The 15,133-nt window shown below is 72.0% G+C and overlaps 2 protein-coding genes across 6 annotated transcripts in view; both read right to left on the minus strand.

Annotated features, from left to right (window-relative positions):
• Positions 1 to 1,490: 1,490 nt before the first annotated feature.
• On the minus strand, positions 1,491 to 13,814 carry Cep131 (centrosomal protein 131). Its single transcript, XM_048366960.1, has 9 exons — positions 13,678 to 13,814; positions 11,447 to 11,635; positions 7,275 to 7,368; positions 4,733 to 4,826; positions 4,518 to 4,630; positions 3,595 to 3,709; positions 3,182 to 3,327; positions 1,963 to 2,080; positions 1,491 to 1,606 (listed from the first exon to the last, which is right to left on the minus strand). The coding sequence occupies exons 2-8, from the start codon at positions 11,619 to 11,621 to the stop codon at positions 2,032 to 2,034; spliced, it is 786 nt and encodes a 261-aa protein (XP_048222917.1). The 5' UTR covers positions 11,622 to 11,635; positions 13,678 to 13,814; the 3' UTR covers positions 1,491 to 1,606; positions 1,963 to 2,031.
• The window catches only part of Slc38a10 (solute carrier family 38 member 10), a 52,470-nt gene continuing 40,568 nt past the window's right edge, over positions 3,232 to 15,133 (minus strand). For all 5 annotated transcript variants that reach the window (XM_048366949.1, XM_048366946.1, XM_048366948.1 and 2 more), the window contains 2 exons: positions 7,837 to 7,842; positions 3,232 to 3,243 (listed from right to left, as the gene is read on the minus strand). The gene's annotated coding sequence lies outside the window, so the exon portion shown is untranslated. The remainder of the gene's footprint in view (positions 3,244 to 7,836; positions 7,843 to 15,133) is intronic.

A 15,133-nucleotide genomic window follows, 5' to 3' on the forward strand; every position in this document is an offset into this window, starting at 1 on the left:
GTGGGAGCAGGGGGCGTTGTGGGCACGGTGGGGGCGGGCGGGGTCGTGTGGCCCGGGTACCTGGTGGATCCAGGAGTATGGGTCCATGTGGTGGGGCTTGGGGCGGGGCAGTGGCTCGGGCTCTCCTATCCAGCAGCCGCAGCGTGTCCAGCAGCTCGTCCAGCGTGGCCCTGGGCGGGGGCCAGCTCCCGGAGGGCCCCCCGGGCCTGGGCCGTCACGGAGCCCAGCCGGGGAGTTGGCGTCCTGAAGCACACAGGCAGGGGCAGAGCCCGACGCTGCCGCCACCACCGCCTCCAAGAGCAAGCTCCACGCGCAGGGGCCGGCCGCGCGGGGCAGGGCTCGGCCTCCCGAGGGCTCTCAGGTGGCTGCCCGGGCGGGTGGGCGGGGCCTCGGGCTCCCACTGCGTGGCCGTGTCCTCTCTGAGAGGCCGGGGGCGGTTGGGAGACGCCGTCCCACACCCTCTGGGGCCCTCTGGGGGTAGAAGGGACCCGGGACCATGGAGGAGCAGCAGGAGGCCCGCCAGACCCCACCTCTGGCGCTGACATGCTCCTCGAGACGGAGCCTGGGCGGAGAGGAGCGGGGGCGACGCCCCAGGCCGGCGGCTTGTCCTCTGGAGAGGAGTCGCGCGGGGGAGCCGGGAGGGGAGGGGTCCCTGGGCACTGCCGGGCACGCACCGGCGCCTACGGGACAAACGCGGGACGCCATGCACCCGGGCGCGACCCTGGCTCTGGAGTGGGGGGCCCACGTGTGGTCCCGGGTGTGAGGTGGGGGCGGGGGGGGGCCCACGTGTGGTCCCGGGTGTGAGGTGGGGGCCGGGGGGGGCCCACGTGTGGTCCCGGTGTGAGGTGGGGGCCGGGGGGGGCCCACGTGTGGTCCCGGGTGTGAGGTGGGGGCCGGGGGGGCCCACGTGTGGGTCCCGGGTGTGAGGTGGGGGCCGGGGGGGGGCCACGTGTGGTCCCGGGTGTGAGGTGGGGGCCGGGTGGGGGGAGGCGCCGGCTCTGTCCTCTACCCTGGGTCCCCAGGCCAGGACTGCGTCGCGGCCCGGGGCTTCTCAAACGCAGCCCCACGTCTGAACCTGGGAGGGTGGGGGGAGGGGGAGGCCCGGCCCCAGCTCCCGGGTGGGGGGTGGGGTGGGAGTGCTCACCCACGTTGTGTGCAGGGGGGGGCCTGGCCCAGCTCCCTGGGGGGGGGTGGGGGTGGGAGCGCTCACCCACGTTGTTGGCCTTGGGACCTGGCGGGCGGGGCTGTCCGGGGTACGGGGTGGCTCCCAGGCGGGCCACGGTGGGCGCGGCACCCTGGCCTCCGGGCTGTCCTTGGGGGGTGCACGCCGGCCTCTCCTGACTTTTGGGCTCGCTTCTGCTGCAGCTCCTGCCAGCATAGGATCTGTGAGCAGGGCCCCCCCCCCCCCCCCGCCCCAAGGCTGGTTCCCGGGGCTCAGGGTTCCGGGTCACCGCAGCCAGGCCCAGGGCCCGCAGGGGCCGCTCCGCACCTGAATGGCCGCACGCCGCGCCTGGCGCGCCTTCTCCTCCCGGGCCTTCTTCCTTGCCGCCTCCTTCTGCCGGTGCAGGTCTAGAAAGTTCCTGTCGTCCAGCTGCTGTCGCTGCTGCTGCCAAGAAAATCAAAGCCAGGGTCTATAGAGCCGGAAGATGGACCGAGCCCCTGGGCCTCGCCAGGTTTCTCTCGCTCATGGGGGCCCCCAGGAATCTGCAGAGCCTGCTGGAATCTGCCCGGCTGGCGTCACCCGTGGAAGCCCCAGACCCCAGCGGGGGGTGGCACGACGGGGGGGGGACCCCTCTGCACCCAGGCTGGGAGCCCGGCCTCCTCCCGACGCCCGGGACCTGGCAGGTCGCGAGGAACAGACGGGCCACGGATGGGGCGTGTGCCCACGGGAAAGCTGGGGTCTCAGCAACTCCCCAGGCACGGCCGGGCCCCGGGGACCCCGGGCTCCCACCCCGCACTGACCTCCCGCTTTGGACGCCAGCAGCTCCAGGCCGGCCGCACGCGCGCGGCGCCGCTGCACCAGGTGGCGGGTTACCAGCGCTGGATGGTGACCGCGGCCTGGTTGACCTGGAGGATGAACCTGCCGCGAGCAGGGCTGAGGTCGGCCGGCGCGGCGACCCCGGCCCCGCGGGAGCACAGGGGACGCTGGGACGACGCGGGATGGCCGCCCGCCCCGCCCTGCCCGCCGGCTCCCTGCAAACCCCACGCCGGGAGGGGACCGCGTGCGGGGCGGGGGAGCCAAGGGCAGAGCCCCCCCTACCCCCTGAGACAGCCAGCCGGCCCCGTGGCGAGAGGAAGCCCGGGAAAGGTGAGACCCTGGCCAGGGAAAGGGACGGGGGCACTCGAGGGGCCAGGGGCTCCCCAGGGATCCGCCTTCGTGAACACGCAGCGCACACTTGTAAACGGGTGCGCGTTACCATCGGAGCTACGCCCCAGCGAGCCGGGGTAAACGAGGACCCGTCAGCCCCGGAGCTCGGGGCCACCGCGGAGCACGCGGAGGACCTGCAGGTGGACGCCCGCTGCCCGGGGCCTCGGCCCTGCAGACGCCGGTCCTCCCCAAGGCCCGTCTGCCTGGGCACTGCCACAGGTGCCACGGGGGAGGCCCACAGACATGCAGACGAGGGCACCGCCACGGGGAGGCCCGCGGACATGCAGAGTGGGGCACCGCCACGGGGGAGGCCCGCGGCCATGCAGAGTGGGCACCGCCACGGGGAGGCCCGTGGACACGCAGAGTGGGCACCGCCACGGGGGAGGCCCGCAGACATGCAGAGTGGGCACCGCCACGGGGAGGCCCACGGACGTGCAGAGTGGGCACCGGCTGGAAGCTGGGTGGCCCCTGCATCTGCAGCCCGGGAGGGGGGAGGGGCCTGGCCGGGGGCCCCCGGCCCTGCCAACCCTGAAGTATAACTTCCACACTACAACCCACCCCCATTTTAGAGCATAGAGTTAAACGCTTTTCTAGCAAACTTAGAGAGCGGTGTGCACAGTCTAGTTCTAGAATGTTCCGGCCAGCCTCTCTGGGGCCTCTGGCTCCTACCCAGCCCCTAGGACCACGCTCCCTCTCTGCCCGTTCCCCGAGGGCACCTTGCGTGGGGTCGTGGCGGGGTCTCCGGCCTCGCTGAGGTGACCAGGACGGGGCCCTCCTGCCACGGGGGGGGGGACCAGGCTCCCTCCCGCTCACCTCTCGGCCTCCTCCTCCGTCACCTCCCTCCTCCGGAGCAGGCCGGCGGCGCGGTGGGCCTCCTGGCTGCCGCTCGAGTTGTTCTTCCTGGGCTCTGAGAGGCTGCCGCCCTCCCCAGCCTGCTGGCGCCCGCTTTGATGATGTTGCTGGGGGGGGAGGGGAGCCCCAGCTCACACCGGACGGCTCTGCCCCAGGGCAGCGTGCGCTGCTGGCTCCAAGGCCGCCCTCCCGAGGCCCAGCAGCGCCTGCCTGGCTCAGTCCTTCCTCGTCGTCACCTAGCGGTTCTCATGCACCCGCGACAGAGCAGGGACGCCAGCTCGGCCGCCCCCAGGCTCTGCATGGGGCTTTCTGGGCAGAGCGCTGCCCTGGGCCTGGGGGGGGGTGCGCCCCGGGCTGGGGCGATGCGGACTTACTTGAGGGAGGGGGCTGTCTGGTTGGAGCTCTTGGGCGGGGGCGTCCTCTCCGAGGGGGTTGTAGCGGTTGTGCACCATGGTGGTGACGCAGTTGCCCACAGTCCCCTTGTTGCTCCTGCCAAACACAGGAAGCAGGTGAAGCGAGGACCGCGGCGCCGAGCACCTGGCTCCGCACCAGGAGCCGGGCCGAGCCCCGCCCCTCAGGGCCGCGTGGCCGAGGCGAGCCCCGCCCCTCAGGGCCGCGTGGCCGAGCCGAGCCCCGCCCCTCAGGCCCCGGGGACAAGGCGAGCCCCGCCCTCAGGCCCCGTGGGCCGAGGCGAGCCCGCCCCTCAGGGCCGCTTGGCCGAGCCGAGCCCCGCCCCTCAGGGCCGCGTGGCCGAGGCAAGCCCCGCCCTCAGAGCCCCAAGGCCAAGGCGAGCCCCGCCCCTCAGGGCCCGTGGCCGTGGCAAGCCCCGCCCCTCACGGCCGCGTGGCCGAGGCAAGCCCCGCCCTCAGAGCCCCGTGGCCGAGGCGAGCCCCGCCCCTCAGGGCCCCGTGGCCGAGGCAAGCCCCGCCCCTCAGGGCCCCGGGGACAAGGCGAGCCCCGCCCCTCAGGGACGCGTGGCCTAGGCAAGCCCCGCCCCTCAGGGCCGCGTGGCCGAGGCAAGCCCCGCCCTCAGAGCCCCAAGGCCAAGGCCGTCTGCCGAGCGCCCCACCGGCTGGCCGGGACGCCCGCACGCGCGTGGCCCTGGCGAGCCTGACTCCACGAGTGCCGAGGGCGGGGCCAGCTTTGGGGGGTGGGCTCGTGCCCCCCAACCTCTGGCGATGGCTGCTTGGAAAGCCACGTTCAGCAGTGCCCCCCCCCCCCCGCCCGAAGCCCGCCTTTGGAGGGGCTGCGGCCCCCGCGGCGGGCTCGGGGCGCTCCCGGCCCGCGCTCGCCCTACCTGTTGTTGGCCGTGAAGCTGGGAGCCAGGACGCTTTCTCTCCTCCGCGGGCCTGACGGGGAGCTGGAGGCCGGGCCGCGGGCTGGTGAGGTGAGGCCCCTGGGCTGCTCGTCCTGTGAGTCACACAGCGGGGGCCCCGAGCCCCGTCACCGTCGGGGTGCTGGGGTGCTGGGGCCCCGCCCGCCGAGGAGCCGCGCGTGCCCGCCCCCCCTTACCAGCACGTTCCACGTGGCCCCCTGCTCGCCGCACGCCCTCCTCTCGCAGGTGCCGCCCTCCAAGAGCGCCAGGAAGTCGGCGGGCTCGGCCGGCCTGCGGAGAGGGCGGAGTCAGGCGAGGGAGGCGGGTGACCCCGCCGAGGGTCAGCCGCCCCGGGCCGGGCGCTCCCGCGGGCCCGGGCGGCGCCAGGCTGCTGCCCTGCCCCTCCCTCCTGCGGCTCGCGGGCCCAGGACGCACGGCTGGTGCCAGGGGCCGCGCACTCGCTGCGGGAAGCGCCGCCCGCCGGCGTGGAGGGCCCGGAGGCCACGGGCCACACAATCCGCCTCTAGGGGACGGCGGGGGGGGGGGGGGGGTGGGGGTGGGTGGTGGGGGGGGTGGGGGGGGTGGGGTGTGGGGTGTGGGGGGGAAAGGGGGAGCCGCAGCCCAGCGGGGAGGGGCTGGACTGGCAGGGACGGTGGGGCCAGGACAGGTTTTTTCATCTTCTTTTCTTTGCCGGTCCTGGGCCTTGAACTCGGGGCCTGAGCACTGCCCTGAGCTCCTTTTTGCTCAAGGCCAGCGCTCTACCTCTTGAGCCACAGCGCCACTTCCTGCGTTTTCTGTGACGAATTGGAGATAAGTCTCATGACTTTTCCTGCCCAGGCTGGCTTTGAACTGTGACCCTCAGAGCTCAGCCTCCTGAGTGCCCAGTGAGGTTTCCAGTTTTGACCGTGGCGGTGGCCGCACAGCGGTGAGTACTGAGGTAGTCGCCGACTGGGGCCTGCGGTGAGGGTTAGTGGTGGAGTGCTTATCTGGCGTGCAGCAGGCCTCGGGGTTCGATCCCAGCCCCAGTGCATTTTAAACTGTACCCTTTAACTCTATGAAACGTTACACAAAAAGCAAACAAGACGCAATGGGCACTCCTAGCCTTTCTCTGCTTTTTAGATAAAAGGTGCTTTTCTGGGGCTGGGACCCCCATCTTACCTATGTCTCCTGCTGAGACTAGAGAGCCTGCCAACATGCCTGGCTTACCCGCAGAGACCGGCCTCGCTCGCTTCAGACCGCAATCCTCCCGACCCTGTGAGCCACCGCACGCGGCAACACCTCCATCTTTCCCCCGGTGTGGGGGAACTGAACACAGCCTCACGCTCGTGGGCAGGTGTTCTATCCCTCGAGCCTTACCCATAGCCCCTTACTTAACGCTGAGGTAGGAGGGGCTGGGAATGTGGCCTAGTGGCAAGAGAGCTTGCCTTGTATATGTGAAGCCCTGGGTTCGATTCCCCAGTACCACATATACAGAAAATGGCCAGAAGTGGCGCTGTGGCTCAAGTGGCAGAGTGCTAGCCTTGAGGAAAAAGGAGGCCAGGGACAGTGCTCAAGGCCCTGAGGTCAAGCCCAGGACTGGAAAAAGAAAAGGAAAAAACCGCTGGGGTAGGGTCTCACTTCACATCTGGGCAGGCCTGGGATGTGGTCCTACTTGTTTCCTAGTGTGGCTAGGATGATAGGCACAGGCCACGGCACTCAGCCACGGTGCCCCCACGTGGCTACAATAACAGGGCCACACCACCGGCCACGGAGGTCCCCGTGGCTACAATGACATAGCCAGGCCACCTTGCCCGGCCCTGACGAGAAGGGATTTCGTGAACTGCGACCTCCCAGCGCTGCCTCCAAGTGTGTAGGTTACAGCCGGAGCCGCCACACCCGGCCTGGCGGGGCGGGGCCGGCAGAATGGCTACCTGGAGGGCAAAGGCCTGGAGCGCAGACTCCAGCGCGGCCGTCCCCAAAAGCGGGAGCCGCCGCAGCAGCAGCGTGCCAGCGAGCAGGGCGAGCTCACGGCCCCGTCAGCACGCCAGACGAGGCTCCGGGCGCCCCACAAACCGGCTCGCTGCCCACCCGGACAGGCGAGCGCAGGACCCCCCAGAACACCTTGCCAGCACGCCCCGTACTCAACACTGCGCACACACCACGCATGCGCACACACACACACACACACACACACACACACACACGAGCACCGGCCACACAGCACGTGCGGACACTCGTGTCTACACCCACCAAGCCTGCCCTGCCCCGGGCCCCTGGGCACGCGCGCTCGCCGCTGACGGGCAGAGGGCGGCACCGGAGGCCCATCCGGAGCCCCTGCCCGCCTGAGACGGAGGCGGGAGGGGGTGTCGGGGCTTCCTGGCTGTTCCGGGCTCTGCTGCTGGACCCCTCTCCCCACCCGGCACTGGGGCTCCGGGAAGCTCCCCCCTCCTGTTGGCGAGGATGGGCAGGGGCCCCGCGGGGAGGACCTCTACACGGCCGCCGACGCGGGCTCCCACCCGAAGGCAGGTGGGAGCCCCGCCCCGCCCCCCGCCCCACCGGGACCCCAGAGGCGGAGGGGGGCAGGGGCCACGCGGGGCCAGGGGCCCAGGCTCCACATTCGCCGGGACAGGCGGCTCCCCCCCCATGCGCAAGAGCGCAGGGCGCAGCCCAGGGACGGGGCAGCGTGGAGGCCCCAGGCCGCACCCCCCGAGGGGCCACGGCTCCGGGGCGGGAGGGGCAGGGAGGCGGGGGCAGGGTCACCTGGGAGAGCCGGTCCACGGCGGGGGGACCTGCGTGGTGCTGTTGGATCTGCGAAGGTTGTTGATGGCCCGGAGCCGCCAGGCCCGGAGGCCTCCTGCAGAGGGGAAGAGAACGCCGCTGGCCCCAGCTCGGGACACGCAGCCTGCGCGGGACTGACCACGAGGGCTGCCGGGTCACGTGACGAGGAGGACAGAGCGGCCGGGCCACCCTGGCCCCGCCCGGGGAATCGGGCCAGGGTGAGCATGGGGGGGGGGCCCGGGGTGGGGCGGGCCCCCGCTGCGGCCCTGGGCTCCGTTCTGCACCCCAGGGGTCGCTGTGGCCGGGCCTCCTGTGTCCCCAGGACGAGGGAGGGGGGCTGGAGATGCGAGGCGCTGCACGGGGCCCAGGCCGGGCTCCCCGCCGCCCTCCCTCAGCCCGGCCCCGGGGGGGGGGCCCCGGCCGGGGGGGGGCGCTCAGCCCGCGGCGGGCCACCGGGACAGCCCTCCCGGGCTCCCGACACGGCCCGCACGGTGCCACCGGAAACAGCCCTCCACTGCCCCCGCGCAGCCCCGCGGCTCCCTACAGCACCCTGGCCCCGGCCGGCCTGGCCCCCGACCGCGTGGCGCGCGGGAAGCGGGGGTGCGGGACGGCCTGGCCCCCGACCGCGTGGCGCGCGGGAAGCGGGGGTGCGGGGCCGGCCTGGCCCCCGACCGCGTGGCGCGCGGGAAGCGGGGGTGCGGGCCGGCCTGGCCCCGACCGCGTGGCGCGCGGGAAGCGGGGGGTGCGGACGGCCTGGCCGTGTCCGTGGCGCCCAGCCCGGCGGAGGTCCTGACCACACGGGGAGGCTCGGCGGCCGGCAGGGTCACCCCCGGGGCTGGAAGAGCAGAGCCGTCCGGCCCGGGCTCCCGCTGCCTCCCCCCCGCGGCCCCGTGGGAGAGCGTGGTCACGGGGGGGGGGGGGGGGGTGGCCGGGGGGAGGGAGGGGAGCACGGGGCGGAAGCACAGCTCGCTCCTGGGGAGCTCGGCTTCCACCTGTGATACGACCTGCACTTAGAAAGGAACGGTGAACGGCTCCGGAGAGGAAAAGAACCGCGCGGAGCGAGGACGGCGGAGGCCAGGCCCGGCCCCCAACAAGGAACGGGGGGGGGGGGGGGCTGGGAAGGTGGCCTAGCGGTGGAGCGCCGCCTCGCGTGCATGAAGCCTGGGGGTTCGATGCCTCAGCACCACAGACGCAGAAGAGGCCAGAAAGCGGCGCTGTGGCTCAAGAGGTAGCAAAAGGAAGCCAGGGACAGTGCTCAGGCCCTGAGTTCAAGCCCCAGGACTGGCAAATAGAGAAAAGCAACGGGTGAAAGCTGCTCAGCTAGGCCAGAGTGCAGGGAGGCAGAGGCCTGGGGCCGGGTGTGAGGGGCCCCTCCATTCTGACGTTACTTCACTTGCTCACTGAGGTCGGGAGACTGCTCGAGCCCAGGAGTTCAAGACCGGCCTGGGAAGCATCGTGAGACCCCCCCCCCCCATACACACACCCCTCAGAAGAGGAGGGGGAGGAGGGAGGGGAGGAGGAGGGGGGGAGGAGGTCAAGCAGAGGTGGATCAAGCCACCTAGCTACCCAGGAGGCTGAGACCCGAGGGTAATCGCCGGCCGGACAGGAGAGCCCGCCAGGCGCTCAGCTCTCACTAACTCGCCCACGAGGACGAAGGGGGCGGTGGCTCCGCTGGCCGAGGGCGCCCCCGCCCGGAGTGGGAGCCCCAGGGCTGGCACAGGAAAGGGAATCAAAGAGTCGCCCTTCCTACACCCAACCCGCGAGGCTGAGGCCCGGCCGGCCGGTGGGGTGCGGATGCTGCCCCCCATCCGTCAGTGTCCACGCCCGGCCAGGGCGCGCGTGCGCCCCGCAGACACGGGCGCGAGGCGGCTCCGACGAACCCGCGGTCCAGCCACACGGCCACACACGGGAGCCCTCGGGGGTCAGCAGGCGCCAGCGGCGGGCGGGGCGGGCCCTGAGCGGCTGCTCCGGGAGGGCCAGCGGCGGAGGGAAGGGGGGGCGCCGTTCCAGTGGGCCATCGGCCTGACCCACTGAAAACAGGCCGCCCTGGGGGAGGGGGCCGCGTGGGGGAGGGGCTGCGGGCCGCCCATCCTGTCCCCCCCTTCCCCCCACCCCCAGACAGGTTCCCAGCCTCGCACTCGGAGCAGCCAAAGTCAGGGTGAGACGGGCGTCTGGCACTCAACGGGCGGGGGGGCACCGTGGCAGAAAGGAAGTGGCCAGAAGGTAAACCGAGTCCGGGCGGTGAACACCAACCTTCTCTGTGCAAAGGGCAGAGTGTGGTGGGTGGGGCCCGGCTTGGGGACATCGGGGACACGCCTGCGGCAGCTCTTGGATTTGAAGGCCGCGTCCTTGGCGGGAAGGGAAGTGGGGCGGGAAGTTGGGCGCAGGGAGACCGGGTGGGGGGGAAGCGGGGCCCTCAGGGCCTGGCACCGCCGTCGCCTCCCAGAGCCAGGACCCCAGCGGGGTCGGCAGCTCGCGTCCCGGGCCGGGAGCCGCTGTGCTGCGGGTGGGGGGCAGGCTGCGTCTCTCGGAGGAAGAGGCCACGGGCTGCTGCAGCCGCGGGGGGTCGGCGGGGGGGGGGGGGTTCGGGCGGCCCGGCACGGCTCAGAACTCCAGGCCGGGCAGCAGGGCTGGTTCTGTTTCGTGAGTGGTGGGCTTGAACTCCAGCCAGGCGCCGTCCCTGAGCTTTCCTGCTCTACCACTTGAGCCAGGCTCCGACTCCCGGTTTTTGGGTGGTTAATTACGGAGTCTCATGAGCTTTCCCGCCCAGGCTGGCTTTGAACTGCGATCCTCAGATCTCAGCCTCCTGCGTAGCTGGGACAACAGGTGTGAGCCGCTGGCCCGGCATCTACCAGGTGTGCCACAGGCCAGGCCATCTCAAAGGGAGCTTCTGGAAACATTCTGTTTGTTTGTTTGTTTTGCCAGTCCTGGGCCTTGGACTCAGGGCCTGAGCACTGTCCCTGGCTTCTTTTTGCTCAAGGCTAGCACTCTGCCACTTGAGCCACAGCGCCCCTTCTGGCCATTTTCTATATATGTGGTGCTGGGGAATCGAACCCAGGGCTTCATGTATAGGAGGCGGAGCGCTCTTGCCACTAGGCCATATCCCCAGCCCCTTCTGGAACGTTCTGATAAGATGTCCCGTCAGCGTCCGCAGGCGGCGCTGCCAGAGGGGCAGTGAGCACTCAGGGGCAGAGCCGCGGGCAGCGGGAGGGCGAGGAGAGGCGGGCCGGCGCCCAGGCCGGGAGCAAGCCTGGCAACCACCTCCGTGCCAGCGCCCCAGCACTGCCCCCCGCCATTTCCTGGCCCCACCACCGTCCCCCTGGGCTGCAGGAGCTGAGCAAGGGACCCAGGGCGCGAGGGAGGAGTCCATGCTGCGGAGCGAGGCGGCTCTGGGGGCACGGTCAGGGATGCCGGCCCGAGATGGTCACCCAGCGCTACAGCAGCGGCCGCAGATGACCTAGTGGCTGTGCACCGTCCGCAGGCTCTGAGCTCAGCCAGACCAAGGCCTCTGCTGGCCACCATTCCTGCTGCAGAACTCGTGAGACACAGGAGTGGACCGCCCTCACCAGCGCCCCCCTCCCACCCCCCCCACCCTCACCAGCGCCCCCTCCCACCCACCCCCGCCCTCACCAGCGCCCCCTCCCACCCACCCCCCGCCCTCACCAGCGCCCCCTCCCACCCCCCCCCCCCCCACCAGCGCCCCCTCCCACCCCCCTGCACTCACCAGCGACCCCTCCCACCCCCCCCCCCCCGCCCTCACCAGCGCCCCCCTCCCACCCCCGCCCTCACCAGCGCCCCCTCCCACCCCCCCCCGCCCTCACCAGCGCCCCCTCCCACCCCCCCCCCGCCCTCACCAGCGCCCCCTCCCACCCCCCTGCACTCACCAGCGCCCCCTCCCACCCCCCCCCACCCTCACCAGCGCCCCTCCCACCCCCCCCCCGCCTCACCAGCGCCCCCTCCCACCCCCCTGCACTCACCAGCGCCCCCTCCCACCCCCCCCCGCCCCCGCCCTCACCAGCGCCCCCTCCCACCACCCCCCCCCGCCCTCACCAGCGCCCCCTCCCACCCCACCTCCCCGCCCTCACCAGCGCCCCCTCCCACCCCCCCTGCACTCACCAGCGCCCCCCTCCCCCCCCCCCCCCCCCCGCACTCACCAGCGCCCCCCTCCTGGCTTGCTGCCTGTGGCCAGGGAGACGGACCGGGTGAAGGGCCTGCCGCGCAGGCGCTGCCGGGGCGCTGGGACACGGGGGGCGGCAGGCCGGTGAGACTCAGCTCCACGCCGGCCGGGGTGCCGTCAGGGGTCCTGCTGGCGGCCCGGGAGCCCTTCATGGTGAAGGGGGTCCCTGCGGGGGGAGGAGGGGCGGTCAGGCGCTGGGAACCGCACCTCCGCCCGGCACGCACGCGCCGCAGAGCCTCCCGGCCCCTCCGCCCGCCGCCGCCCTCCGCCCGCTTCCCTCCTTTCCGTTTCGGTGGCGGGTCTTGAACGCGGCCTGGGCGCCGTCCCTGGGCGCTTAGCTCAGCACGGGAGCCACAGCGCCGCTCCCGGTCTTCCGGTGCTTAACGGGAGGCCAGAGTCTCGCGGACTCTCCTGCCAGGCGGGCCTCCAGCCGCGGTCCCCCGACCTCAGCCTCCCGGGTAGCTAGGGTGACAGGCGTGAGCCGCCCACGCCCAGCTCCCGCCACACTTCCTGGGCGCCCGCCGGGCCCGTGAACCATCCCGGCCGGGGGCAGCCCCTGGACAGCAGCCCAGGGGCCGGCGGAGGCAGCGGGCACGGCCCAGCACCCCCCGAGGTTGCGGGGGGTGGGGGGGAAGCAGGCCGTGGTGCGAGCCAGCCTCCGCTACGACCCGCCTGCCCACCTCGCTCCTCTTACACGCGGGGCAGACACGCCGCCTCACGGGCTTCTGGGAGGCGGCAGGCCGTGAGGCCGGCGGGTGACCCCCGGGGCCCCTAGACGTGTCCGACCACGGGGCTGCTCCAGACCCCCAGGCCCCCAGGGTGTGGCCATTCCTCTCTTACTCCTGGGGGACCCCGCTCCTTGGTGGCCACCCCCAGACTCTTCTGGCAGCTCTTCCATGTCTCCCCCCCCCCCCCCCCGGGCTCTGCGGGCCCCGCCTCCTCTCACAGGGGAACGGCCTCCGGTCTGCAGCACGCTACGCACTCGGTGTAGCCGCTGCAACTGAGTCAGCCCCCCCCCCCCCGCCTCTCCAGAGCCCCCCCCCCCGCCTCAGCCAGGTACCTTCCTGACCCCCTTTCAGCTGGCATTATGAAAATGGCTTCCCGGGGTACTGGAGGCACACACCCAAACATCTCTCACCCACACCTGACCCGCTCTCTGTAACTCTTTCCTCTGCTTTAGACAACCGGGAACCGGTTCTCAGAATCAGCTCATCGCAGCCAGTTCTTCCCCCGACCCCCGCCCTGGTCCTCTTGCCTGCCCCCTGCCCCTGCCCCCGTCCTGTCCCCATCCCGCCCCCCTCCCTGTACCCTGCTCCCTGCCCCCCCCCTTTCATCCTCGAGGGCTGGGCCCATGGGAGCAAGCGAAAGCACAGCAATCAATGCTCAAAGTGACCGTGAAGGTGGGGGGCTCAGGCTGAGTTCTGAGGACCCGGCCTTGGGGGTCAGCCCTGAAGGGCGGGTCCTTCCAGACTCTTCTCTCCAGTTAGCCACAGAAGGCCAGCTGTGCAGCTGTAAGGCACCACCAGCCTTGAGTGGAAAAGTTAGAGAAACAGCACCCAAAGAGGAAGACGGCGCGGGGTCTCCCTGCCGCTTCATCCGGGGCCCAGGCGCACACCTGCCACGGCCCAGGGCAGCCTGGCCGCGCCACCGACGGGGAGGGCGGCCCTGAACCCCGCGGCCCCAGGGCCTGAGGGACGCGGCTTTCCCGCAGCGAGCTGCAGGCCCTGGCGGGTAAACACGGTAAACACGGCCTCGCCATGGAAACCTCCGGGCCGGCGGCAGGGAGGCCGGGGAGGGGGGAGGCCAACTGCCCCGGGGAGGGGAGCAGGACGAGGGCGGGGGGGGGGCGGGCTGCGGCCTGGAGGGACCGGCGGGGGCGAGGCCCCCACGCGCCCTCCCGCGGCTTCGCGCAGGGCCCTGACCCGGGCTGCGCTCCACGGGGCCGCGGGCGGTGGGAGGGGGCCGCGGGCACGAGCCAGCGGGGCCCGGGCGCCCCGTCCACGCGACGCCTCCGACCCCCCGACCCCTGACCCCCGACCCCGCGGGCCCCACGACCCAGCGGACCCCCCTAACCCCGACCTGCGGGCCCCCCGTCGCCCGACCCCGCGGACCCCCTAACCCCCGACCCGCGGGTCCCCGACTCCCCCGACCCCGCGGGCCCTCGTCCCCGCGGACCCCCCGGACCCCCTCGTCCCCGCGGTTCCTCACCTGCGCGGGCCGAGCCTGGGCGCGGCGCCCGCGGACGCAGCCTCTCGCCGGGCTCCCGGCGCGATCGGGCCCCCGCAGCCCCCGCCCCCGCGTGGCCTCCGCCGGGGGGTCGACAAAGAAGCGCGGGCGCGGGGGGCGGGCGGACGGCCGGCCGAGGCGAGCAACCAGACAGCAGCGCCGCCCCTGTCCGTCAGCGGCCACCGGCCCGCGCGCCCGCCCGGATTGGCCCGCTCGCCGCCCGCCGGGCCGGCCCCCGAGCCCATTGGGCCGCAGGCCTGTCCTTCCGGAAAGCCACGCCTCCCCTGTCGGGCCGGCCCCCGAGCCCATTGGGCCGCAGGGCTGTCCTTCCGGAAGACCAGGCGTGGGAGGAGCCGCGGGAAGCGAGGGGGGGGGCGGGGGGGCCGCGAGCGCGGCGGGCTGCCTGATTGGACAAACCTTGGGGGGCGGGTCCTCCAGGCCGCCGGGGCGGGGTCTGGCTGGTGTGGGCGGGGCCCGTGTGTGGGCGGGGCCCGCGTGTGGGCGGGGCGTAGGCCCGCGGGGCGGGGCCCCCGACTGCCCAGCCTACCTGGTGCTGTTGGCGACACCCTTCCCTTCCCTACCCGCTCTTAACTGAGGTCTTTGGTCTTTCTCTTCTCGGTACTGGAATCGAACCCAGGACGAGGCGCTTGCGAGGCAAGCGCTTTGCCAGCCCCCTCCCTGCTTTTGATACCAGCGCGCGTCCTCCTGAGGCAGGGCCTGCCGCGCCCCAGCCCCGATCGCTGGCCGCACTCCCTCCACTCACGACGTGACAGGGAGAACAGCAGACCCTCGATGCTGCTTCTCTCCCTCCTCAGTGCATACAGGTGTGGAAGCCTGGGGTGGCAGTGCAGGTCAGGAGCCGGAGGCCAGTGAGGTCCAGGCTGGCCAGGGCCTCGGAGGGAGACTGTCCCACGAGGCACATCGCAGCGTGTGCGTCCCTGTGTTCCGCAAGCTCACTTTGTTGTTTTGTTTGGCCAGTCCTGGGCCTTGAACTCACGGCCTGAGCACTGTCCCTGGCTTCCTTTTGCTCAAGGCTAGCACTCTGCCACCTGAGCCACAGCGCCACATCCGGCTTTTTTCTATATACGTGGTGCAGAGGAATCGAACCCAAGGTTTCGTGCATGCCAGGCAAGCACTTTACCCCTAGGCCACCTTCCCAGCCCCATCTCCTAAGCTATAGAAACAGAACGTCTTTACCTTGCTTGGGGTATTCATGTGTTTATCTTTGGGAGTGGGGGGGGGGAGGGCACAGAACTCCAGGAAGAAGAGAAAGTGCATCCGTGGAGCTCAGTGGACACTGGTCAAAGTGAGCTGTCCAACTCGTGGGTGGAGAGGGGAGGGAGGGACTGGGAGAGAGGGAACAGAAGACGCTGTAGGAAAGGAAACGTACCCACGACCTGACTCACGTAGTGGAAATCTCTCTGTACATCACCTCTAT

The sequence above is a fragment of the Perognathus longimembris genome, chromosome 17 (assembly GCF_023159225.1).
Source record: "Perognathus longimembris pacificus isolate PPM17 chromosome 17, ASM2315922v1, whole genome shotgun sequence".
In the NCBI taxonomy this organism is placed as follows: domain Eukaryota; kingdom Metazoa; phylum Chordata; class Mammalia; order Rodentia; family Heteromyidae; genus Perognathus; species Perognathus longimembris.